The sequence below is a fragment of the Vulpes vulpes genome, chromosome 8, assembly GCF_048418805.1.
Source record: "Vulpes vulpes isolate BD-2025 chromosome 8, VulVul3, whole genome shotgun sequence".
Classification (NCBI taxonomy): domain Eukaryota; kingdom Metazoa; phylum Chordata; class Mammalia; order Carnivora; family Canidae; genus Vulpes; species Vulpes vulpes.
In genome coordinates, this window is record NC_132787.1 from 10,073,306 (window position 1) to 10,101,270 (window position 27,965).

A 27,965-nucleotide genomic window follows, 5' to 3' on the forward strand; every position below is an offset into this window, starting at 1 on the left:
TTAATTTTTTTAAGATTTTATTTATTTATTTATTCATGAGAGACACAGACACACACACACACACACACACACACAGAGGCAGAGACACAGGCAGAGGGAGAAGCAGGCTCCATGCAGGGAGCACAATGCGGGACTCGATCCCAGGTCTCCAGGATCACACCCTGGGCTGAAGGGAGGCGCTAAACTGCTGAGCCATCCAGGGATCCCCTGTTATTATTTTTCAGACATAATGCTATTGCACAGTTAATAGACTACAGTATAGTGTAAACATAACTTTTATATGCATTGGCAAATCAAAAAATTTATTTGACACATTTTATCATGATACTCACTTTATTGTGGTGGTCTGGAGCTGAATTCACAATATCTCTGAGGTATGCTTGTGTTTTGAAAGTGAAAAAAAAAAGACTACAGATAGCTGAGATCTATGGCCATTTTGTATGGTTACAGAACCAGAAAGTACATAGAGCAATAAATGCTTTAGAATGTCTTAAATTTCTCTTAATTATATTTCAGAAAGGTAAGGCAAAACATTTACTAATTGTTCCTATTACCTCCTTGGTTCTCATAGAGCATAGTGAGGGAAATTTAAAGTTAAAAATTTTTAGTTGGCTCACTAGCAAACCAGTGGGTCAGAAATATGGGAAGAAAAAGTTGTTCTTTTTAGAAGAATTCACTTTCTTGTGGTTATATGATCCAGGTTCTCAGTTTTTTATTGCTGGCCAACCTCAGGAAGGTAGTCTTAGCTTAGTAGGCGACCCTTAGGTTTTAGCCAATGTGGCTTTCTCACAACACGGTAGCTTACTTCTTCAAGGCCCACAAAAGAATCTCACTTTATTAGGTCAGGCCCACTCATCAGTCTCTCTGTTGATACTCAAAGTCAGCAGATTAGGGTCTGTAACATCTGCTAAATTCCTTCAATTTTGCCAGGTAACATAATCTAATATTGACCATATCATCATGGGAATAAATAGCATCAGGGCATATTTGGTTAGTGGTGAATGATTGCTTAAAATAGCACACTGCAAACATGATCCTATACACAAATGACTAATTGGATTGTATAAACATCTATATAAACTTTTAATTTTATGTCACTTTACAAACTGGCATATCATGTTATAAAGTGCTTGTACATATTCTGCATTATTTGATTTTTATGACTACCTGTCAGAGAAGCACAGTAGGTATTAGCCTAATGCTACCAGTGAGGGGGGTGGGGGGGAAACAAAGCTCAAAGCTATTAAGGGATTGTCCAAGCTCTACAGCAAATTAGTAGTGGAGTTGGGCTTTGGTCTGGGGTCTTTTCACCCTGTGGCCCAGTCCTGTTTGTTGCTAATTCTATAGTTTTCAACCCATGTTTGGTGGAGTTCCGAGGAGAGGTATCAGGGATTACTGGAGAACTGAGGGTGACACTAATGAGGTAGGGCTTAGGGTTGGTATTGTGGCTTGACTTTTGTTTATTCTATACATGTTGGGGGTTTTATATAAGCTTTAATAACCACTGCACTGCTCCATGCTGCCTTGTTAAATGTAAAAAAAGAATGTTTCCAAAAAAAATTTTAGTTTAAAAAATGGTATAGATAGGTCTACACAAAAACCAAGAGTCTATTCCAGTAAAGTTTTAAGAAGCTGTCAAGTCTTGCAGCAGCTGTTGAACCTTTCATAAAGAAAGACAGAAAAAAAAAACTGCATTAAATAGTTTGAAATGTACACTCAGGAAAAAAAAAAAGATGAACCCCACCTCCTTCACTTTTAAAATAAATATAAAAAATTAGTACCTTCTTAATGTCTGGTCTCTTATTTTTCTTTTCATGCAAGCATTGACTAGCAACAGAGTACATAGTTTCAATGGAACTGGGATCAGTGTCATTCATCTTCGGATCAATATAGTCTTCAATTGTCTTTTCTTCATCCTCAATTTCTTCTTTAATATCTAGCTTTAAAACAAATGTTAAAACTTTAGTCGGAGTTTCAAATAAAAGAGAAAGATATCAGAATGTAAATGGAATGATTTAATCTACTTCATAATAGCACATACTCTTATTTTACTATTTTCATAAACTTACTAAGAGTTAAAGACATACAGGAGAAACCCGATTTATTTATTAATGCATTTATTCAGACAGATATATATATACACACACTTTTTAGATACCTTCGGCCATTTGCCTTTGGTTTTGTATTTATGTTGCTGAGCTAATTGCTTTCCTATTCCCACTGGCAGCATTTACTAGGCTGCTATCACAGGGTGATTTGCTGCTGCTGCTGCTTCTTTATTTTTATTTATTTTATTTTTAGAGTGATTTGCCTCTTGGTGTGCTCCTGATGAGATTCCAATTTCTAGACCTAGACTCCTGCTTCTTGTACAGGCAAACTTCTCTATGGGTACTCAAATTATTGAATCAAAGTGAAATGAAAAAGGGAAAAGGAAAAAGGGAACAGGGCTATGATAAAAAAAAATGTACTGTATAGTGAGAGAGGCATAGGACAAGGATGATGTAGTGGGTTGAGCAGTAGCCCTGAAAATAATAATGATGGCAGAGTCTAGTGAGTTCTTTCAAAGATCACTCCCTTTTGGTTATACTTGTAATAAAATCTTATTACTTTATAGTTATAATGCATTCAAAATTTAAGAATAAGGCAAAGAGTATAAACATCCTTAAAGTTTTATGATTTTTCACTAGTATGTGATCATGTGTAAAATTATGACTGAGATGGATTCTGTGTTTTTCTGTATTTCATCCTTACTCAAACTACAGGTTTGAGGCTTTAATAGCATTTTGAAGGCGGAAAAAGTCTCATGGAAAAAGATTTAGGCCTGTAGACAGGTAGGCTTTCCTTAAAAATATAAAAAATTAGAAGGTAGAAAAAAAGAGTTTATTTATTTATTTACTCTCCTTCTGTATTTTAATTTACACACTTTCTCTGTATAATCTAATTCACACCCAAAACTTTATCTATGCCTGGGCACTAATGGCCCCAAAACTCTATCTGCAGCTCAGGCTTCCATCCTGATGCTCAACATCCAATGGGACATATAATTTTATTTCTGTGATGAGGACAAAATATCACTATGTACTAATATTAAAAAATCCAGATATTATGCAAATAATAACTTTTCACAATAACATGTTCTATAAATATACTTCAATGTGAAATGTTATATAATAAGTTATACTGCATTACTACACATCTAGGGAACCATGGAAAGATTTGTAATGTATTTTTTAGTAAGGGACATCAGTATCAGTATTATAGTATATAGATATCATATTACTTATGGCTTTTCTTAAGAGTATGGCCCCAAGCCCTTGAGCAAATATATCATCCCTTTTGACTTTCTAATTTCCATTCTAGGGAAATAATCTGTTATACATATATTATCTGAATTTGTCACTGGTTTGCCTCATTAAAATACATAAATTAGAATCAAGTCAGTGTAGTTATTTAACTGGTTTCAAGAAAGACTTACACATGATAGTATTTCTGTAATCTTTCGATTACCAAAGATTTCTGTAAATCTTTACTTTTATAAAAAGACCCTCTAAGTTCTTAAAATTTACTATCCAGGAAAAAAAAGGGCAAGACATAATTTTCTTATACTTTTAGCATTCAGGTGTTAGTCTATGTAAGTGCCAATGAATGCCTAATACGACACATAGGTAATGTGCTCAGTCATAACTTTTATAAACAAAATACTCCATACTGGAAATGGATAGAAAATTTTACTAGCAACTCCATTCTGATACAAATCTGAATAGAAGCCATATTGTTTTTCCTCTCTGAGCTAAAAAAGCTGTTAGTAAATCACCCTGAAAGTAACAAAATGAAAATATACTGCAGAAGGACTAGAAAATTATATAGTTCTATTCTGGTTTTGCCCAGAACATAGAACATATAAGTGACTTTTTCAAGCTTCAGAAATACTTTGTGGCAGAGCTGAGATTAGAAATATGATGCTCTTTCCATATGCCACTATGTAATTGCCAAGGAAAAGATTGCCAATAGGAAAAGACATTGCTAGATGCCAAATTTACCCAAATAAATTTCGATTGTAAATGCAAAGAAAAAAGGACTGGAAAAAAATAGATCAATTACCAATAACTGAGGCTCGCGGTGTTCATCTACAGCTGGAAGTCCAGTTATTATTTCTAATAAAACCTATGAAGACAAAAAAAAAAACTATTACTGTAACACTCAAGACAACACATGGAAAGAATATAGATCTTGATAATGAAATCTGATTATTGGGACACCTGGGTGGGTCAGTGGTTGAGTGTCTGCCTTCCGCTCAGATCATGATCCTGGGGTCCTGAGATTGAGTCCCACATCAGGCCCCTACAGGGAGCCTACTTCTTCCTCTGCCTATGTCTCTGCCTCTCTCTCTCTCATGAATAAAAAAAAAAAAAAATCTAAAAAAAAAAAAGAAATCTGATTTCTCATTTCCACACATTGCATTATGCCTTTTAGGCATTAAAGTAGGAAGGTTATGATTGGGGTCATTTCTCGCCATCATTCTTTCACAGGAATCTTGGGTTCCACCAATCCCCATGAGCAGTACTTTTCTACTGGCATCTTATTAAACAATAAGATCCACTCATCAGTCTATGTTCGAGACATTCCTTCTCCTGTCTTGCAGGGCATTCTTCCCAAAATAATTTTCTCTGCCTTTTAGAATAATATTTTCTAAATTTTAGGCATATCCTATAACTGTATGCCTTAACTTCCCAGTACTGGGAAGTTAAATTTCCATATAGGAAACATATATGCAAAAATAAGATGAAGTAGAACCTGATTTCTCCAACTGTTTCTGCTCATTCCATCTTAAAAGTTATTTGGCAAAGATCAGTAGATTAGAAAATGCCAAAGTGTATGTCTTTTAAAAAATATTTCATTTAGGGATGCCGAGGTGGCTCAGTGGTTAGGCACCTGCCTTCGGCTCAGGTTGTGATCCCGGGATCTGGGCTCGAGTCCCGCATTAGGTTCCCTGCAAGAAGCCTACTTCTCCCTCTGCCTATGTCTCTGCCTCTCTCTCTCTCTGTGTGTGTCTCTCATGAATAAATAAATAAATCTTTAAAAGAAAAATTTCATTTAAAAAATATGACACTAAATGTGTGCTATATGACATGATTTGTTTTATGCACTGATTTAATTTAAGCTTCCTACTAATTCATGAGGATAGTGTGGTAAAAATGTCATTTCTTGCAGTAACTTTAGAAATCAATTTAAAAACGTTCTACAACTTTGGAGAAGCTTTTATAAGCTTTCTCATTTAACTAAGGTTAAAGTAAACAATATGCACATTTACATGAGAGAGCTAAGCAAGACAGGTGTGTTCAAAATATTCTACTTCCATTTCACAGTTATAGCCAGGATGATTATTTTTGCTGATTATATATGTGAAACTCACCACACCAAAGCTGTAGATGTCAGATTTGGGTGTTATTTCTCCTCGTAAAGCCTCAGGTGCCATATAAGCTGTTGTGCCCACAATTCTGCTAGTCATGACTGTCTGGGCAAATTTCTCAGAAGCCCGGGCAAGCCCAAAGTCAGATACTTTGGCTGTAAAGTCTTCATCTAGTAGGATATTTGCACTGAGAAAAAAATGTAGAGTTTGAAGAAAAAAATATTTTCCTTTTCAAGTAAGTCAAACAGTTCATGTTTACGTAATACAGAACATACGTACATATTTAGAGTATACCATTTCATAACCCACATCATAAAAGCCTGATATTGTATAAGTAAATCTAGATTTCAGATTAAAGCGAAAGAGGAAAGATTGTTTTCTTTTTGTTTCTTGAGGAAAAATTTTAGGAGAATAAAAATGAAATAAAACTGTCCGCATTAGTGAGAGATGTTTTCATTATTTCACAGTGAATTTATCACACGGGAAATTTCCCTCAGTCTCCTAAAGCACCATTCCTATTCCTTTCCTAACATATCTCAACTCATTTAAATATAAATTTCCAACCAAATTCTCTCAATTATTCATTTATTTATTATTTTTTTAAGTTTTTATTTTAATTCCAGTATATTTTAATTCCAGTATAGTTAACATGCAGTGTTATATTAGTTTCAAGTGTTATTCTTTTTTTTTTGTACTATTGAAATCTTTCAAAGAGAAAAGAATATGGTTAAAAGATCTTCATCCATTCATTACACACATTCAACGCATGCACACATAGTTGCATTCAATAAAACTTTATCAAGGGCTCACTACGTATAATGGCATTTAAGATCAGTCTTGCATTTGAGGGGGATTTTCAAATGCTGTCTGTGACAAAAGTACACAAATAATTTTTAAAAATCCAATAAATACTCCATAATGGTGATATTAGGTACAAAATGCTGAGAGAAAAACTACATGCGTGGAAAGAACTGGAGAAAGGTGAACAATGTGCTTAGTCTTGAAGGATTATGAGAAGATGAGGGTTAAATGAAGGGGAAAAAATGCATTTCAGGCAAATGCAGCAACATGTACATAGTGATGAAAGCATAAAAACCTATCAATTTCGAGAAACTGGTGCCAGTGAAACATGGAGAGAATATGAACTTGATCCCATGAGAGCAGGACAGTAGGAAAAATGTTTAATAGTAAGGAATTGGTGCTGTTAGACTTGATTTTTAAGAACATAACCTGGCAGTGTAGTAGTGAATAGATGAGAACTGGAACAGACTGGTTAAAGGCTGACCAGGAAAGCTTGTAATAAAGCAAATGAGAGTGAGAGTCTGGACAAAGAAATGATACTGGGGAAAGGAGCTGAGAATTTTGAGGCATATTCAGTGAATTTTGTAATGAATATGATATGAGGAATGAGAAAGTCTTTAGCTTGGGAGACAGGATGAATGGTGACTTCATTTGATCAGGAAGGGAATATAGGAGGAAGACTTTGGTTTGGAAGAGAAAGTGAATTTGATTTCTGACATGTTAACTTAGAGGCAGCTGTGGGACATCAGGTGAGGTGTTTTTGGTCTGGAGATACTGAAAATATAGGATCAGAGACTGATGATACAGATTTGAGAGGAACCCATACATAGATAGCACGTAGTCAATAATAATGTCAGCAAGAACACGTTGTGGGAAGAGACAGGAGGTGAGAACATGAGGAAATACACTGATACGTAAGGGATGCCTGTTGCTTATCTAAGGCTGACCCCTTTACTTGGACTCCTTCCTATGTTCTCAGGAACCCTACTCCATAAATTATCTCACTTCTCTCTTCTATTTTTATCACCTTCCTCTTCCCCTAGGCATAAAAACGTCTTTTAGTCTTCATCATCTTAAAAACGTTTCCTGAATAACACATTATTTCCAGCCATCACCCTTCATTATCTAAATGTCGTAAAAGACTTGTCTACACTCACATCTCACTTCTCCAGCTCCTGCAACCTCAACTACATGCTGACTTCTGCCCAATTACTATGGGGAAGTAGGGCTCGGTAAAGATACTGATAACCTTCAGGGCACTGACCACAGGGTTATTTTTCAATCCTCATCTTGACCTCTAAAAAGCAACTAACATTTTTGACTAGTCTTTCTTGGGAAATACTCTTTTTCCTCATTTTCACAGGTACCACACTCTCTAGGTTCTCATCTGACCTTTCTGTGCCTACTTCCTTAGATTCCTTTTTGAGATCATTCTCTTCTACTTGGCCATTAAGTCTTAAAGCTCCTCAGGACTAACCCCTTGGGATCTTTTGCTAATCTCTCTCTCTCCTTAAGTGAATACAATCATATAATATATCTTCAATGATCACTTATATGTAAGTAATACACAACTTTGTCTTCAGCTCAGACTTCTTTCAGCTCCATATCTGTATATCACACTAACATCTGCACTTCTATATCTTAAAAGAATCTTAAACACAACATGTATAAAAGAGAATTCATATTTTCAGCCTTCAACCTGGTCCTCTTCCACTGCTTTCTATGTGAGTGAATTATGCCATAATCATCCCAAAGAGCAACCCAGGAAGCAAGAAATCCAGGAGTCATTCCTGACATGTCCCTCTCCCTGACCCCTCTGCAACCAAAGTATCAGCAAGTCCTCTTAATCTCTGGAATCTTCTCACTTCTTTTGATAAGAAATACTACCACCCAGATTTATGTAATAGCCTCCTAACTACCTTCTGACAAACTGTTCTCTACACTCGAGCCAAAGTGATCTTCTCCAAACTTAAGCAAGATGTCACATCCTTACTTACAATTTTTCAATGGCACTTGATTATATTTATGATAAAACTAAAGTCCAGGGACACCTGGGTGGTTCAGTGGTTGAGCATCTGCCTTTGGCTCAGGGCTTGATCCCGGGGGGTCTGGGATCGAATACTGCATCAGGGTCTCAGTGGGGAGCCTGCTTCTCCCTCTGCCTACGTCTCTGCGTCTCCCGTGAGTGAATAAATAAAATCTTTAAAAAAAAAACAAAACAACAACAACAAAAAACTAAAGTCCATACCTTAGTCTATTAGATTGTAATAGACTAAGGTATGGTTTAGCTCCAGGCCAACTTCTATAATTTTATCTATGTCAATCATTCCTTCAATTTCTGCATTCAGTTAAACTACATTCATTTTACCTTCTGTAGTTCGTTATGCTCCCACATTCCCTCTCAACATTGGTCTTGTAAATGTAGTTCCTTCTGTCTAGAATGCTCTTTTCTCTACCTTCTTTAGCTACCCTCAAATTGTGCCTACTTATTTCCTACTCATTCTTTGGATCTTTGCTAAAATATCACTTCCTCAGAGAACTCTTCTTTACATTAATACTGTATATAAAGACTACGTACTACTTACTGAAGTTCTATTATTAGTGATCTATGATTGATGTCAAAGACTACAAGTACTACTTTTGACTATATTATCTACAGTGCCTACCATATAGTAGGTGCTCAACTAATATTTGTTAATTATGTAAGAAGAAAAAGAATTGAAATGTACCCATGGAGCAATGAAAGAGATTCAGAAAATAGTGATGATCCAGAAAATAATTTTGGCAAGGCAATAGTGGTCAAGAAAAACAAAAACAAAACAAAACAAAAATCAGGTAGGATGAGTACTAAAATAGGTCACTGTGGGAGTGGCTGGATGGCTTAGTCAGTTAAACATCTGCCTTCCACTCAATTCATGATACCAGGATCCTGGGATTGAGGCCCACATGGAGCCCCACATTTGCTCAGTGGGGAGCCTGCTTCTCCCTCTCCCTCTGCTGCTCCCCCTGCTTGTGCTCTCTCGCTCTCTGTCAAATAAATAAATAAATAAAATCTTAAAAAAATAATAAAATAAAATAAAAATAGGTCACTGGGTTTAGAATAAGGGAGATTATAGATATCAATGAGAAGAGCTTTCATGAAGTGCTGTAAATTAAGATATGCATATGAATATTGAATAGAAAGAGTGAGAATAAGTTATTCTCTGAAAATGGTTTTCCAAAAGCTTTTTTAAGAGTAGCATTTACCTATTTTTTTTTAAAGCTTTTATTTATTTATCAATGAGAGACACAAAGAGAGAGAGAGAGAGGCAGAGACACAGGCAGAGGGAGAAGCAGGCTCCATGCAGGGAGCCCGACGTGGGACTCGATCCCGGGTCTCCAGGATCACACCCTGGGCCAAAGGCAGCACTAAACCCCTGAGCCACCGGGCTGCCCCAGCATTTACCTTTTAATGTCTCTATGAATATGATGGTTTTCATGTAAAAAACTGATGCCATTAGCTGCACCTTGGGCAATCTTGCATCTCATGTGCCAAGAAAGTGGTGGAGTACCATCCTTATGAAGAAAGAAACCAACATATTAAAAAAAAAGAGGATTAAAAAAACCTATAGAAAATATGTAACAGGACATTTTTCTAAGCAACTACTGAAAATGATATTATTTCATGAAGAATTTAGGATTGCAATTCTTAAAAATTATTCAAAAATAATCTCTAAGTAAGATCCAGAGTTAGCATTTCTTATCTGAAAAAATATATATAAGAGCATCTTCAAAGACTAGTCTTGACTGACAATTTTGTGTTTCAGATTATCATCTACTAGAATGGCAATCCCAGTTGTTTACCTAGGAACTGTTTAATTTTTGAAGAGTAGGAAAAATATTAAGATTAATGTGGTTTAAATAATCTTATCACAAAGTGAATGTTAGTATTCCAACACATTAATAGAGAGCCAAACAATCTGATGAACAAACATCTTACCAAGCAAGACAGCCTGTCTAGCAATGAGCCGTTGGGCATATAAACATACACTAAGCAGAGGTCATCTCCATCACTTGAGAAACCAAGCAGTTCTACTAGGTTCTCATGCTGACACCTACGACAAATAATTTTCCATTCAAAATTATTATGATACATACATTTATTCAGCTGTAGGTTGGAGGTTATTCAATTTAGAGCTTTAACAGAAAAAAAAGAGCAAGACAATAATGATATGCTACATATCATTATATCACGATACATATATTTATAACATGTTTATATATGTTTATTGTAATCATTTACAATTTTCTGCAAACAGTTCTTTTAGCCAATACTGATCAACATTAGAAGCAAATCCTTTTCCTATTTAAGTAATCTCTCCACCCAATGGGAGGCTTGAACTCACAACCCTGAGATCAAGAATCAAATATTCTTCTAACTGAACTAGCTAGGCGCCTCCTTTTACTATTTAAAAAAAAAAAGCTCAATAATTTAGAACTTTGGAACTTGTGATAGTTTGGTTAAGGACTGGGCTGATATTTACCTTTGTGTAACATAATTTTCAATGATAGTTTTATGAAAAGATTCCAAGAAGTTTGTTGAAATTGGTGTGACAACCCTTTCAAGAATTTTCTAACATATCCAAAGCACTGATTTATAGACATCTGATCTCTAATCACACCTAATTTATACATACCTGATCTTTAAAAATATCTTATTATTTATAACCTAATTTGAGTTTCTTTATCTACCAAAAGGAGTAAAACTAAAGAAAGCTGAACTATAACAAAACCTTAGGTATCTGTGGTACAGCAGAAAGAGAACTGGGCAAAGTCCTAAGTTTAGAGTCCAGCTCTGCCACCCCCTGGATATTTGACTTACAGGCAAAATTAACAGTTAACAAGATAACCTGACTGAGCCTCAGCAACTTCACCAAATGTGGATCATAACCCCTACTGTATAACATGGATGCTGTGAGAATTAAATGAGCAAATACAGGAGAGTCAAGAAATGTATTTAGAACATGATACACATTCTGTCCCAGCGCTTACTGGTTCTATTGATTCAAATCATCTAAAATTCTGACATTTCATTATTTCAAATCAGACTTTAATTTGAAATCAGTCTACCTCATAAATATTTTAAGAAGCGCAAATTAAAACAGTAAGTACTCTATTTTCCATCAAACTGGCACATCTTAAAAAACGAGTAGGTGACGTTTGCTGAGTTTGTACTATATAGAAGGCACTTCAGTAAGTGATTTATCTGCTTTGTTTCACTTAATCATCATAATATTATTACTATTATTACCCTATTTTATAGATAAGAACACTGATGAATAGAGACCCTAGTTCACCGGGTCATTCTTCTATCTAGTAAGGTCCAGAAATTGGTACTTATTAAAAAAACAGGAATAATATTCAGTGGTGGTGAGGTAGCAGTGAAATTTGAAATTGTAATACATTGCTGGTAGGAGCATAAATAACCATAATTTATTTATAAAGCCATTTGGACATGTATTTGGAAAGTTTTAAGAAGTTTGTGCATTCTGAACCAGTAATTCTTCTAGGACTCTACTTAATAGAATAAGGAGGGTTGCATTTAAAGATTTATGTACAATGAGGCTTAAAGGAACTGTAATTTGTAATGTTGAAAATTAGAAACAAGTAGGGCACTGGTTAAATAAAATATAATCATCATATATGCTAAATAATTAATATACAATACTAAAATTAATGTACAATAACAAAATGTTTTAAAATTATTTTTAATGACATGGGGAAAATGCTACACATACATCATGAAGTGATGCATCAAAATATTAGGCATGGCTGTCTCTGGTGATATATTTAAGAGATGGTTTTTATTATTTTAAATATATATTCTTGTATTTCCTAGAATATCTACTTTGAACAAATTACTTTTAGGATTGCAGAGTGGATATAAAAGTGGGGGGAACAAAATCTCCAAAGAAAGAAGTTGTTTTTTTTTTATCAGCGTGCATTATTTTTAGTAGGACTGAATTAATTCCAGTCGATTATTTCTTTCTTGAGGTTAAGCACTTACAATTGGTAATTTATAGCAATGGGTGTAATTGAGTATAAATTGGTAAATCTCATTAGGATTCACATCAATAATGTACGGTGACAGATGGGGAGTACACATATTGTGGTGAGCGCGGAGTAATGGATAAAATTGTCGAATTCGTGTTGTACACCTGAAACTAATATAACATTGTATATCAATTACATTTCAGGAGTGAAAAAATAAATTTAATAAAAAGAGAAAGGAAAAAGCTCAAGCTCTGGAATCAGACAGATCTCAGTATGAAAATCAGATATGATTTTTACTATGTGGCCTCAGGCAAGTTACATAATGTCTCTAAATATCATTGAATAAAAAGGTAAGGGAGCTTATAATAACTGTTATGAGGATTAAGTGAGACCAGACACATAAAATACACACACTATAAGTATCAGAATAAAATCCTGATTTGTTTCTCTTACTCTTTTTTTTCTCTCTCTCTCTCTTTTTTTTCTTTCTTGCTCTTTTGATGATGCCCAGCAATTGTCAAATGTACTGTGTCATTTCTAGGCATTCTAGCATATAACTTCTTTCCTGGGTTAGTGTTGCTAAGATATCCAAGGGCCTAGTATTCTATTGTTTGTTTGTTTGTTTTGTATCTCTATAATTTATCTCTCATGAATTTTGGAAGCAGCAAACATAATAATGAAAGATAGCTGAAATCCTTTGTAACTTGGCTAGGATGTAAAATAATTCCTGTTTCAGCTCCAGGAATGTGAATATATGTAGTCACAGAATTATAAGAGTCAAAATTCTTTGAATTCTTCTAATCTAAACTCTTTATTTTAATTTTACATATTTGAAAATATCACTAGTTCATAGCACACTATGGATGAGAAACCAGGTCCTCTACTCCCTGATCTGCTCTTTTCTACTATACCATATTGCCAAATTAACTTACTTTGCCATAACTTTTATTTCTTGATCAAACTGCTGTTTCAGTTCTTCAGTACTAATGTCAACCATCTGAAAAAACAAAGTAATATATAATAGAATCCAATACAATAACGTCAAGGCTCCAAAAGCTAGAACAAGGTGTAAGAGATTGCTTGGCTGATGTAACTTTTTTTAAAATAATAAGGCGTAATTCTCCCTACTTTTTAATTTAATTTAATTTAATTTAATTTAATTTAATTTTATTTTAAAATTATGTTTTATTATTATTATTTTTAAGATTTTATTTATTTATTCATGAGAGAGAGAGAGAGAGAGAGAGAGAGAGAGAGAGAGAGGCAGAGACACAGGCAGAGGGGGAAGCAGGCTCCATGCAGGGAGCCTGACGTGGGACCCGATCCCGGGTCTCCAGGATCAGCCCTGGGCTGAAGGTGGCACCAAACCGCTGAGCCATCTGGGCTGCCCAGTTCTCCCTATTTTATAGAATAACTGAGAACTAGAAATTTAATGATTTGTCCAAGGTCCAAAGCTAGCTAGTGCAAAAAAGCTCATAAACCATATAACCATATAAACCTTACTGAGTTATTGCAGGAACAAAATGAAATAATATGAGACTTCACTGCATAAATATTCTGAAGAAAACATTTGCTGTAACAAAAAACAAAAAAGCAAATTTGAAGGCAAAAAGAAAAAGCCTGAAAAAGTATTTGTAACATATGTGACAATGGGTGACCATCTTTATCATATAAATATGTATTATATGGATATTCCTAGAATATTCCTAGAATACAATAACAGCTCCAAAACATAACAAAATGAGTACTTGGTGAATACTCTAGTAGAAATGGGAATGAAGGATTTAGATAAGACTTTTTTCAATCTTTTTTCTTATTGTATTTTTTTAAGCTTTATTTTTATGGTTTACTTTTATTTTTTAAAAGATTTAATTTATTTATTTGAGAGAGAGAGAGAGAGCACAAGGAGGGGTAGGGGCAAAGGGAGAGGGAGAAGCAGACTCCCCGGTGAGCAGGAAGTTTGATGTAAGGCTCAATTCCAGGATTATGACCTGAGCTGAAGGCAGACGCCTAACCAACTGAGCCACCCAGGAGCCCTGACGCCTTTTTTTTTTTTTAATGAGAAAAGTAACATAAGAAAGTTATTTTTACAAAATTTTCTTAATATCTTCCCATTTTCATCTTGATTATGCATGAAGCACTAGATAGAACAGGGCTCCTCAACCTTATTTTGTGATTCTTCTAAAATTATATGTATAATCATTCATGTATGTCTATAGCTTTTTGTAGGGATAGGATTCATAGCTTTCAACAAATTTTTTTAAGTGTTAAGAACTACCAGCTTAGATTGATGTTTAAAGTAAGTATGCACTGAAATAATATATTTCCTAAAGATTTGTTTTATTTTTATTTTTTAAAAATATTTTATTTATTTATTTATGAGAGAGAGAGAGAGAGAGAGAGAGAGAGAGAGAGGCAGAGACACAGGCAGAGGGAGAAGTAGGCTCCATGCAGGGAGGCCTATGTGGGACTCATCCCAGGTCTCTGGGATCATGTCCTGGACTGAAGGCTGTGCTAAACCGCTGAGCCACCTGGGCTGCCCTATTTCCTAAAGATTAATTTAAAGCTTATTATATAGTACAACAGGAAGCAACTTTTCTTTTAATTCTTTTTGCTCCTAAACATATAACTTACGGCTGCAAGCTTCTTCACTGCTACAGTTTTGTTGTTCACGTGGCCTTTATATACAACTCCAAATCCTCCCTCTCCCATCTTGTTGCCACCGAGAGAAATGGGTCTCTCATCAAAGTTATTTGTGACATTCTTCAATTCATAAAATGAAAAACTGTGAAAACCTATAACATCGATAAAATAAGGAAAAAAGTATTTTGATAAAAAAGATACTGGTTTTAATAACTATTGTTTTCTCAACCTGATTATTTCATAAATATGCAAATATTCACCTTTTTGGATTAGGCATGATAGGAGAGAGTGAAGCTATCTTTTAAATTAAAAAATTAGGCTTTATCTTGAGAATTTTGTTTGGTGAGCCTCCACCCAAAACTCTAGTCACTTAATTTTTTGATAAAATGACCTTTTAAAGTTATGTAAATATTTACACATTTTTTCATACTTCTGTGGTTGTTTATATGTCTTATTGCCTGTACTCACTGATAACATGCTGACTAATACATTGCAGATGGTGTTTAATAAGTCAGGAGAGAAAAAAGAAAACCCGTAAAAGAGCTATGGCCCATGTGCATGAACAGAAGAAGAGATTTATTTCAAAGCAGTGATGGTCTTAATGATAACCCACTAGCGGAAAGCACTGCAATGTTACTTACGTGTATCACTACCTTCTAAACTTGTATTTTCTGGACTTGAGGAGTCAGGTGGCATATAGTTTTGTTCAAAGTTCTGCACAGGTAACACAAATGTCCTGTCGTTGCCATTGAGAGGCATCTGTTGCTGCTGAACTGTTACAGCTTCCTTAGAAGGTACTGTCTTAGGAGTTTTAGGAATAGCATCTGCCAAACAAAGTAAGATACAAGTTGTCCTTCCATAAGAAAAAAATGCTTGTGAAAAAGTTAAACTAGGACTCCGTTCAGTTGACAGCATTCCAGTTTCCACATGTGAACCCCATTTTCTCATAGCACACACAAGAAGCTACCTAGGAAGAATTTGTTTTAAGTTTTGGATAAAGATGAGTAGACAGGGTAAGGTAGTGTTTTCAAAAAGTCCATGAGCCACCTACATCAGAAGCACTGAAGTGTTTGTTTAAAAACAGGGGCCATAATCCAAATCAAGAATTCAGGTAATGAGGTCTGAAACAGAGCCAAGAATCTACCTGTGTAACAAGAACCCCAGGCAATTCTGAAGCACACTCAATAGTGAGAACCACTGGTGTAAGTGGCATCAAAGGGAAAAAATAAGGTTATGAGGAAGGTATCTAGACAGTGACCTGCCAGCACATAATGTAAGGAAATCATGATCACAGATCCAACAGGGTGGAAGTTGAGGGTGAAAAAAAAGCAAGAGCTCAAAGAACCAAAACAAACAAAACAAAACAAGCAAACAAAAAAACCTAACCCCAAAATCTAATTGCTGTCCTTCTAAACTTCCTATTGGCACAAAACTACCTGACTTGAATGGTGGGCTCAGATTTGATCACAAAGCTTCTATTTCCTTAGCAGCAAAAGTCTGCAGTGCCTTACGGCTAATGTGCTTATACGAGTTAGGGAGGGTGAAAAGAAAGAAAAGCAATCTCTAAATATAAGGCTCATCTACCAGAAGAAAAAAGTAAGAGTAAGGAGACATGTTCCTATTTCTGCCATTTGCCTTTCCATCCTAATTGTCAATGCCCTACTCACACTCACTTTACCTGGTAGCAAAAGACTCGCTGGGGCAAAAAACTCATTTTGAATCAAAAGATCCACAAGGTCACCAACTGTGCAATTTGTGGTGCCCCAGTCAAACAGTAATTCACAGGTGGGACTTTTTCCAGTTTGAAGTAATGCTTCAAATCTCCTTAAAAGCAAATAACAAGAAACCAAAATTAGTATGTAATAGACTTTACATGAAAATAGGAATTATTCCCCGTCTTGCTCACAGCACCTCCTAGAGTATGAAAGGGAAGGGGCGGCCGGAGACCCAGCAAGAATTACAGAGAACTGGGAAGACAGAAGGGAAAAAGATGCTGAGGGTGATGATACTCTAAGTTAACATAGAGTACTGAGTATCTGCTCACTGGGCCACAGAATGCACCCACATGAACTCATTTAATTCTCAAAGATACTGTGAATATAACGCTAATTTACTAATGAGAAAACCAGGTGTGGAGAGGTAAAGTAACCAGCCCATAGCCATACAGCCAAAACATTCTATCTAAATTGAGATCCAAATTCAGATCTTACTTGACATAAGGATGTGCTCTCAACCTACTAAGTTATATACTTTCCTACCTGACTTAATAACTCTGCTAGCCATATGATTTTTAATAAATCATTCTGCTTAATGAAATAGAATATTGTACATGAAACTGGAGAATTATTCCTTTGATCTTATATTTCAATTAAAGGAAAAACGTACACTTTTCATTCTCATTTCTTTAAAAAATTAGTTTGAAAAGTAACATTTAAAAATTTAACATTTTTTTTCTGGTTTGCCTCCAAATTATGTTGAAAATTTTCAAATTTTACAGAAAAGTTGTAAGAATAATACCATGAACAACTGTTTACTCTTCATCTAGATACACCAACTGACCAGTTGATAACACTTTGCCACGCTTGTGTTCTTATCCTCTCTCTCCCTTGTGTATATGTGTGCATGTCTGCACACACTTTAGAATGTAAGCCAAATGCCCTGTAGAATGTCTCACAGTCTAGATTTGTCTGGCTACTTTCTTATGATAAAATTCAGGTTAAAAATATTTGGTAAGGGAATCTGCATCGCTCAGTCCATTAAGCATCTGTCTTTGGCTCAGGTCATGATCCCAGGGTCGGGGATTGAGTCCTGCATTGGGCTCCCTGCTCAGCAGGGAGTGTGCTTCTCCCTCTGGCCCTCTGCCCTCTGGTGCCATGTGTATGTCTCTTTCTCCCTCTCTCTTTAAAAATCTTAAAAATAAAAATGTTTGGTAAGAATGCTATATAGGTGACATTAAGAGCCACATAAAGCAGCTTGTACCATTACTGGTGACCTAAAGTTTATTACTTGGTTAAGGAGGTGAACTTCAGATTTTTCCTTTATAAAAGTAGCTTAACCCAGGATCCCTGGGTGGCGCAGCGGTTTGGCGCCTGCCTTTGGCCCAGGGCGCGATCCTGGAGACCCGGGATCGAGTCCCACGTCGGGCTCCCGGTGCATGGAGCCTGCTTCTCCCTCTGCCTGTGTCTCTGCCTCTCTCTCTCTCTCTCTCTCTCTCTCTCTCTGTATGACTACATAAATAAATAAAAAAAAATTTAAAAAAAAGTAGCTTAACCCTTCATAATTCATAAGTAACCTGTGGATAATATTTTGAAGTGTTGAGTATAACTTGTTCACTGACAACTTTTTGTCTTGTGGTTTGTTTCACTGATTGTCTTGCATGCATCAGTTACTCATCAGTGGTTATAAACTGGTAACTATCACTCTTTCAATAATTATTAGCTGCCATTATTCTGTAGAAAAGAGTTTTTTCTCCCTACCACCACTGCCTCAACCATCCTCCAAAAGTTTTTTATTTTTATTTTTTTAAATATTTTATTTATTTATTCATGAGAGACACAGAGAGAGAAAGAGAGAGAGAGAGAGAGGCAGAGAGAGAAGTAGGCTACATGCAGGGAGCCTGAGGTGGGACTCAATCCCGGGTCTCAAGGATCCGGCCCTGGGCTGAAGGTGGCGCTAAACCGTTGAGCCACCCAGGCTGCCCCAAAAGTTTTTAATGCTAATATCAATAAACTATTTTTGAAAGTTGCTTTTCAATGCTTAAACTTAAACTTCTTTCAAGTAATTTAAGATGTTTATCCCTCAAATGAAGAAACGTTTCCTGGAAGAACTAAGGTGGGGTTAAGGCTTTGGGATCTTTATCAGGTTAAGGCTGAAAATCACAAATTAATGTCTTTTACTCTTGCTTACAAATCTGTCTTTGGAGATAGATTTTGGGCTGAAATTTGGGCCAAAATAACTGACAAGACAAAAATCTGCACTCATATTTTGTACTAAATCAAGCAGACATAAATAGAGACAAAGAATGAAATTATCTGAAGATAGTGTTGGAAAATTCTGGCTAAGAACTAAGAATTCTGTTCATAGATGTATACATTTACAAGCAACTTTAAAATATCAGTTTGAAGAATTTCCAAAGTACACTGTTACGGTAAGTAGAGATTCACACACTTAGAATTTTATTAGAGATTCTTAAAATGCCCGTGTGTTCAATCTGGACATGACAAATGTGAGGCAGAGGGAACTTTCTCAGCTTGCTAAATAGAAAACTAGAGTAAAAGTGGGAATCTTCTCACCTAAAAATTTATTTGGAGGATCATAATACTACCCTCACTGACATAATGGAGAATGAAGCAAAAACTGCAAAAATAGGAAAAAAAAAAAAAAGAGGTTACTTATTAAGATTATCTCCCCTGGAAAGAGTTTTACTTTCTGAATTGCAACATTAGGTTGTATTTATATTTCTCTTAATCATTCTAGAGTAGGATGTAAGAATTTAAAAAGGAAAAGAATTTTATATGTTACCTTATGTGAAACTGATTGTATCTATCATCACCAGATGGTTTTTTAATAGCTACCGCTAACTTCTTCCATCCTTCTTGAGGATCAATAAAATCTGACAACTTCCTAATTAGTCCAAGATTGAGGCAGCGCACATATGTTGACGATGTTATGGGTTTATTCATCTTCTATTCCTAAAATACGGAAAATTCTCATTAAAATTTTACAGTAGTTTTAGCAATGACATCTGTAAGCTTATAAATCACATTTTATTACAATATATGAAATGTTGACAACTGATTACACCATAATGAAGGAACACTCCAAAGTCAACTAACTGATATTCTAAGGAGAAATTAAAATTGTGGTTCATTTGTCTAATTGTCCTCTGGTCTTAGTTTCTTTCTCTACCTGTAATTATCAATTAACAAATTGAGGAATTTTTTCCCTGATATTTCTTAAATGTAATTTACACAAAGAAGTGAAAAACTTACTTTTGCAGAAAAATTCCTGAAAACTCAAGAATCAACTCTATTCATAAAAAGTTTATTTTTCAATTTAAAATATTTTTCCCAACCAGTATTTATTTACTATTGAACACTTACCAACACTCTTTGGTAGAAGTAAAAAAAAAAAAAAAAAAAAAAAAAAGTCCTAAAATAATTTGAGTGGTATTAAAATATATGGTAAATAACCAACTTTTCCTATAATATGCTCGTCATTTGAGTCCAATAGACCAGTCTGCTCATAATTCATTCCCTACTAAGCCAAACCCTATGGTTCCCCACTTTACACTCTAGAGAAAACCTTTATTTCCTCAGTCCCTTCTTTCTTTTGCCTACCACCCTGGAGAGCAATGGTTATGAATACATTTCATAATTTTACTTGTATACCAGCACTGCTGAATATAGCTATAGAAAATTAGATAACTGAGTAAGTAGACTGGTCTGAACACAAATTTATGGGGCCTCTTTCCACGGGGCCATCAACACTGCTGTGAGTTGTTACTTGTCTTTGCTCATTATCCTTAGTGGCTATTTCATGCCTTTATCTCTCTCCATGTGGTTTTATTTGACCTCCATGCCTTTCCTTCTCAGCAAGTGGCAACCTTTCCTCCTAGTTAATCAAGACAAAGAGATTCAGATAGTCTTCTGTCACTTATTCTCCTTCCCTCTATATTTTTATCTTTAAAATGTGATATAATTAATTTTTTGAGTAAAGAATAGATTCATGTGACACAAAATTCAGAAGCTATAAAAGAGCAAAAAAAAAAAAATGTCTCCCTATATTTGTATTCTTAGGCCTCCATATTTGTATTCTCTTCTCTTTGGCCTTCTTGAACCACCACATCTAAGTAGGTCTATCTATCTACCCTCAACCTAATTATCTTTCATCACTGCACAATGTAATTGTAATCATGTATTTATTTGCTTGTTTACTATCTGCCTCCTCCATTAGACTATGAGCTCCATGAGTTCATTTCACTACTAATAGATAACTACTCACTAGCAAGTTGTATGTACTGCTGATAAGATTTATGAATGGATGAATTTGCTGTTGAGTACCATGCTAGGTAATTCATATATTTCACTTACTCCTTATAGTAATGAAGGCAATTTCAACCTCTTTACTTCACAAAGGTAGTAGATGAGAGTTGGACTTTGAGTTCCTATCTGACTCCAAAATTCATACCATATGTCCACAAGCAGGCTTGTGTAATTCAATGCATTGTTCAAGTCACTCTCTTTTCTATAAAGATAAGACATTTCCTCTCATTTATTCAAATATTCAAAAACCTTGTATGCCAGGCTTTGTACTAAGTTGTGGGAGCTACAGAAAGGAGAAAAAAAATCTTTATTTTCAAGCTTCTCAGTCCAGCAGGGGATACAAACAATTATAGTGAGTGATAAATGTTACAAGAGGTGTGTGCAGAGTGTGGAGGCCCAGAGGAGCATGGAGCCAAGGCAGTCTGAAGGAAATATATCAAGACAGAGTTGGGTGGGGAGGAAGATTGGAAGGATGAGTGAAAAGGAATGAGGAGAAACCTAAAAGGAAATTCCAGGCAGCAGGAATAACAGGGAGAACATGAATTAGACTCAGGCAAGGAGTTTGCTATGGCTGGAGCATGGGAAGCATGTTCTTAAGTAGTAAGAGATGAAATGGAAAAGTAGGCAGGGACAAATCATCATGTGCCTCATATACTGAGACAAGAAGTTTGAGTTTTATAGAAAAGTTACAGGGAAGCTATTTCAAGATTTTAAAGTTTTACTTATTTATTTGAGAGACAGGGAGAGCATGAGCCCTTGAGCAAGGGGAAGGGGTGAGGGAGAGACTTCAAGCCAACTCCACACTGAGCTTGGAACCTGATGTGGGCTCAGTCTCACAATTGTGAGATCATAACCTGAGCTGAAATCGAGAGTCAGATGCTTAATAGACTGAGCCACCTAAGCATTCCCATTACAGGATTTTACAGAAAGGTGCTATATGATATTATTTGGTTAAGTGGATTCCTCTGGATAAAAAACTTGAGATGTATATTGAGACAAAGAGACCAGCTTGAAAACTTAGGGATAATCTAAGCGAGAAGAAATGAAAGCCTGAAAAAAGTTGAGGAATTTAGAAAAAAAAGATTCAAAGATTTAGGAGGCCAAATCAATATTGTTTAATGAAAAATCAGATATTAAAGGAGAGTGAGGAAAATGAGGAAATTGATTCCTGGCTTTGTGGCTTGGGCAGTTAGATATTAGAGGAAATGAAGTGTTCATAATCACATTAAATGTTAAATATCTACTCTGGTACCATGTAGGGGAGTCGGTACTAAGTAGTTAGATATATGGTCTGAAGCTTAGGAGAAAGGTTTAGGTAAAGAATACTCACTATATGAGCATTCTCACATATTCGTAAGCGAATCATGAGGTTGCCTATTAGGAACATATGGATTGTGAAGAAATGGAGAGAAAGAAGAATCTTTAAAAAGTATTGATATGCTATGGAGGTAAGAAGACAACTAGGAAAATTAGCATATCAGAGAATTCTAGAATGGGGGATAGGTTAGTATAAAAGACCCAGAGATCTAATAAATACTGATGGATGTGTTAGATTTGGAAACTGGGTGGCTTAAGAAGAGTTTTAAGGAGCAGTGAGTAAATGGGAACAACGCATTTTCCAAGGAATCTGGCTTTGGAGAGAAGGAGAGAGAAAGAGAGAGATAAAGGGAGGGAGAGAGAAGGAAAGCATCAGTTCTCAAATTTGGTCTCGGTACCCTTTACACTGTTAAAAATTTCTGTGGAATCCAAAGAGCTTTTGTTTATTTTGATTATATTTACCAATATTTACCTTATCTGAAATTGACACTGAAAAATTTAAAAACTATTCATTAACTCATTAATAATAACAAATGTACTACATGTTAGTATACATATTTTGATAAAATAACTACTTTTTCCAAAATAAATGAAGAATGACATTATTTCACAGTTTTATTAATCTCTGTAATATTCAACTTAATAGAAGGTAGCTGGATTCTCATATCTGCTTTTGCATTTACTCTCCTGCAACATATTGATTTGGTTGATATATATGAAGAAAATCCAGCTTCACACATAGAGTTGAAAACAGAATTTTAATAGCCTTGTCACAAAGTAGTAGATATTTCTCTTTCACACCATAGTGAAACTTGATAAAAGATAATTTCCTAACAGCTGCAATGTGGAATCTGAAATCTTATCAATGAACTGTTTCATTACATTCCATTGTATTCTGAATGAATCTTTTACCCATCAGTGATTTTGATGCTATGAACTTCTTGAACGAGACTTGGGGACCTCAACCACACCCTGAAAACTCCTGGCTTAAGATTTGTTTTAAGGGTTAAGCTTGATTGAAGATACAAATGGGATAGTGAAGGGAGGATAGGTGAAGATGTCAGCCTTGAACAGAAGGAAATTTTTTCCTCCAAATCTAGAAAGAGGGGTTTGGATAGAGACATATTTTAAATGAGAGGGAGAATTGCCACACAATGTTATTTTCTTGGTGAAACAGGAGGTGAGGTCATATAGGGCGAGGTAAAAGAATTGCCTAATTACCTTGAGGGCCACTTGGCAAATGCCTGTGATTTCTTTAAGCTCAATGCAAAAGGCACTATTGGTGTTCCCTGATAGTCATATCTTTTGCTCCAAACTGTCACCAGTCATTATTGTAATATAACAATTATCATATTTTATTGTTTATGTGTCTGCCTTCTCCTCTAGATGGTGTGGTCTCCTAAGCAGAGATCCAACCCAATTGGGCTTTAGAAGCTACTCACATATTTGTGTTGAGTGAGAGAAAGACTGATTTTTTTAAATTAAGAAATTATTTCTGCCTATAGATTTTGCAGTTGCTCCATTCACATTATTTTCCTTTACTCAGATTTCCCTCCATTGTAAGAAGTACAATGTGATTGTCAAAACTAGTAAAGGTTAAGACCACTTGGCAATCCTACAGTCTTGAGCTAAAATACAGGAATTTGCAAATAAAAAGTCTATCTTGGGACCAGGGATAAATTCTGTAGCTCTCTTACACCTAGATTTCTAACAAAGTTGATGTGTAGGGATACCAAAAAAAGAAAGCCTTCTGATAACTCCTCTCTCTCTCTCTATATATATATATATATGCCTGTAAGCTCAGAATTGAAAATTTTATTTTAAGCACACATTTGGAAGAACGTATACTAAAAAATTAAAGGTGATTATCTCTTGATGGTGATTTTTTTTAAGATTTCATTTATTTATTCATGAGAGACAGAGAGAGAGAGAGAGAGAGAGGCAGAGACATAGTCACTGGGAGAAGCAGGTTCCATGCTGGGAGCCCGACGTGGGACTCGATCCCAGGTCTCCAGGATCACGCCCTGGGCCAAAGGCAGGCACCAAACTGCTGAGCCACCCAAGGATCCCCCTTGATGGTGATTTTTTTTTTTTTTGATGGTGATTTTTATGGTGGTTTTAGTTCTACTTGCTTTTCTCCATTTTCAATAATAAAAAGTTACTGTGCAGAAGAAATTAAAAAGTATCAATTATTTCAAAGTGTTCAAGAGTTTAGTGTGCCCAGGATTAATAGAAGTAGAAAAAGATATAGTGCTTACAAATAAATAAATAAATATCTTCATGATTTTTCTCATGCCATTAATTCTCATGGCACAGAAAAACTATTCATGTTTTTATTTTATTTTAATTTTTTAATTTTTATTTTATTTTTTTTTAAAGATTTTATTTATTCATTCATGAGAGACACAGAGAGAGAGAGGCAGAGACACAGGAGGAGGGAGAAGCAGGCCCCATGCAGGGAGCCTGATGCGGGACTCGATTCTGGGTCTCCAGGATCATGCCCTGGGCTGAAGGTGGCGCTAAACCGCTGAGCCACCCAGGCTGCCCCCCATTCATATTTTTAAACAAGGCAACTTGGACAAGAACAGAAGGTGAGATAATAATCGAGAAATATACTAAAACCAATGTTTACTTGTGGAAACCAATACTTCTCATTTATATGGAGGTTCTCCAATAGATAAAGTGCTATGCCCCAGATAGGAAAACAAAAATTTTTGTCACGTGAATGAATGAAGTTTTAAGACTGTGCCTCATAAGCAGTCTGATTAGAGGGAGAGAGTATAGAGGTGAGGAAGAAGATGGAAGCTGCATGGGATTGAGTTCTAACGTAGCTCTCCCACAAATCAATTGTGATCAGACTTAATAATTCAATTTCTTTGGATCTTGGTTTCTTTATCTGAAAAGCAGAGATGGTAATAGCTAAGGCTTGCTGTAAGATTTTAAACTAAAACATGCAAAGGGCCTATCAATAATTAGGTGATTTTTAAAAAAGTGTTGCAATAATTATTTTATGGCTGAAGGTATTCTTGTATCACATTTTTTTTTTTTAAAGAAAAGGAATCTGCAGACTTTTATATAAGCTCAGTTTTTAGAATAGTGGTGAGGGGGGCTACTGACAGAGTAGAAATTAGAGGTTGGAGAATATAACTAAGCTTTTCAGGTAATGATAGTCCTATTTTATTAAGCATAGTATTTTAAATATATTTATAACCATCCTAAAATACATTATTCACTCCCATGCTTTCTTAGGCAAAATATGCTGGATAACCATTAGTCTTTATTATTGGACAACTCAACACTAGCATTATGAGCAAAAGCTGGTGACACCTTCTGGACCTATTAAATTTTACAGGGCTGGCCTTCGAAAGCGGGGTATGTGCTGGTACGCCATGCAATACACATAACACATAATTCTCAAGCATGGATTTAATTCAATGGTTAAATAATTTAAAATGCTTTGGATATATTAAATATATATATATATATATATATAATGTTTGGATGTATTAAAAACATACATTGTTTTTTCAATCTTCTGAAATATTGAATATTGAAATAAATCAAATTATTTACTGAGTGTCTACTTTGTGCTGGATATTGATCCAAGTTCCTGGAGATGAAGCATTAGGAAAATAAGAAAAAAATAACTGAACTTGGGAAGCCTGGGTGGCTCAGGGGTTGAGCATCTGACTTTGATTCAGATCACGATCCCGGACTCCTGGGATCAAGTCCCACATCGGGCTCCCCGCAGGGAGCCTGCTTCTCCCTCTGCCTGTGTCTCTGCCTCTCTCTGTGTGTGTTTCATGAATAAATAAAATCCTTAAAGAAAAATAACTGAATTCATGGGACTTATATTCTAATAGAGAAAGACAGGCAATAAGCAAATAAACTCTATACTAGGCTAGATGGTGCCAAATGGAGTGGACAAAAATAGAGAAGGGATTTCAGTGTTAACCAGGGTAGTCAGAGCAGTTCTCAGTAAGAAAGTGCCAGGGGCAGCCCTGGTGGCTCAGTGGTTTAGCAGTGCCTTCGGCCCAGGGCCTGATTGTGGAGACTTGGGATCGAGTCCCACGTCCGGCTCCCTGCATGAAGCCTGCTTCTCCCTCTGCCTAGGTCTCTGCCTCTCTCTCTCTCTCTCTGTCTCTAATGAATAAATAAAATCTTAAAAAAAAAATAAGAAAGTGCCCTGTGATTAAAGGTCTGGAGAAATGGGAATGTCACACACTGGGATATCAGTGGGAAAAGTTATGGGGCAAAAGGAATACTACAAATATAAAGGTCTGAAGCGGGCCCACTGAGAACAGCAGGGAGACAGTAAGTACGGAGAGGAAGGAGCAGGAAAGCAGCAGATTGAACGAGTGGTCAGGCACCAGGTCTCAAAGCTTTACAGCTTTTGTATTGATTTGGTTTCATCCTCTGAGCCAGAAGACAGTGGAGGCGTTGAGAGTAGGAGAGATATGCTCTGTATTGAGGTCTTGAGAGGACTCTGGGGCTGCTGCTGAGAGGAAAGGGTGCTATGCTAGAGCAAGAGCAGAGAGGCAGGAAGAGACCGGTTAGCGGCCTACACCAACAATCCAGGTGGGAGATGCTGGAGGCTTGGGCCAGAGAGGTAGCAGAGACGGTGCAGAGTCCCAGGAGGCTGGATATTTTCCCAAGTCGAGCAAACAGAATCCTGTGCGCTGATATGAAGGGTGAGGAGGCTGCACCAAGGTTTTCAGCCTGAACATTTCTTGACATTTACTTAGATGGAGAAGACTGCGGGGGGGGGAGCAAGTTTGGGCTGCAAGATCAGGCGCTTGGATCGGAGAGGTGGAAAGCAAGCTTCAAGTGGGTGTGCAGCGTGAGAGAATTAAAGAAATAGGATCTTTCTGACGAATTCCTTCAGGGATTACCCCTAGAAAGGGAAAAGGCAGACTTTAATGTTCTCTACTCTTCTCTTAGGGCTCCTGGGGCAGTATTGGAGCTCCAGGTTCCCATTCTAAAGAGCTAGAAGGTTTCCTCGCTTTCTCGGGGTCTGCTTCTTCACCCCCCTGTTTTCTCTCCCTCCTGGCTCAGGTCTACTCTTCCCATGTGACGATGTACTTCTCCGATCCTCACTCACACCGCTCTCCACTGCCTAATGTCCCGGGAGCCTGGAAGCCAGAATCTCGCGGAGGCTCGGGGGGGGCCTCTCCACCCGACGAGCATCTTTGCCCGGAGCTGCCCTCCACTTCCTGGTTCTCAGGAAAACAGCTGCGTTTCGCAAACCGGTTCCCGCCACGCAGGGCCTGGGAATCGAGAAACCCGAGGCGAGGTCGGACCGAGCCACGCAAGGGCCTGCGGACGCCTTTTCGCGCCCCAGCGTCCTCCTCGGGCCCGATCAACTGTCCGATCCTCGGGAACCCACCCAAGTCTGCACCCTGGAGCAGGCTGTGCCCGCGCCACCTACTTCCTTCCTCTCTCTGACTTTTCTCACTTTGAAGACTGAAGGCGATGCTCCTTCCGAATCCGTCCTTCCACAACCCTGGGGCCCAGGCTTGGAGTCCGCAGCGCAGACCTCGGACGGCGGCGGGAATTCCTTACCTGGCCAGGAGCGGGACGCCGGGGCGCCGGGGCACCGAGGCACCGCCCCGCTGAGCCGGCTGGCGGAGGAACCCGGGGCTCGGAAAGGCACCCGGGTGGGGTGGGGCCGACCGGTTAGGCCCCGCCCACGCCCCGCCCACACAACAAAAACCCCC

General features: G+C 36.7%; 1 protein-coding gene across 8 annotated transcripts; it reads right to left on the reverse strand.

Annotated features, from left to right (window-relative positions):
• Window positions 1-314: 314 nt before the first annotated feature.
• IRAK4 (interleukin 1 receptor associated kinase 4) lies at window positions 315-27,938 on the reverse strand. 8 transcript variants are annotated; one of them, XM_026000157.2, is made up of 14 exons: window positions 27,811-27,885; window positions 26,814-27,142; window positions 20,980-21,133; window positions 19,409-19,578; window positions 16,566-16,711; window positions 15,529-15,711; window positions 14,879-15,039; window positions 13,177-13,241; window positions 10,191-10,305; window positions 9,657-9,766; window positions 5,414-5,597; window positions 4,102-4,164; window positions 1,782-1,940; window positions 315-1,660 (listed from the first exon to the last, which is right to left on the reverse strand). In XM_026000157.2, exons 4-14 carry the CDS (start codon window positions 19,567-19,569, stop codon window positions 1,625-1,627), a joined length of 1,383 nt encoding a protein of 460 aa, XP_025855942.2. In that variant the 5' UTR covers window positions 19,570-19,578; window positions 20,980-21,133; window positions 26,814-27,142; window positions 27,811-27,885; the 3' UTR covers window positions 315-1,624. The 8 variants fall into 8 exon arrangements, with proteins under 8 accessions (XP_025855942.2, XP_072621601.1, XP_025855940.2 ...); XM_072765500.1 differs by lacking the exon at window positions 26,814-27,142 and having other exon boundaries at window positions 27,704-27,888; XM_026000155.2 differs by lacking the exons at window positions 20,980-21,133; window positions 26,814-27,142 and having other exon boundaries at window positions 27,811-27,938.
• Window positions 27,939-27,965: the final 27 nt, after the last annotated feature.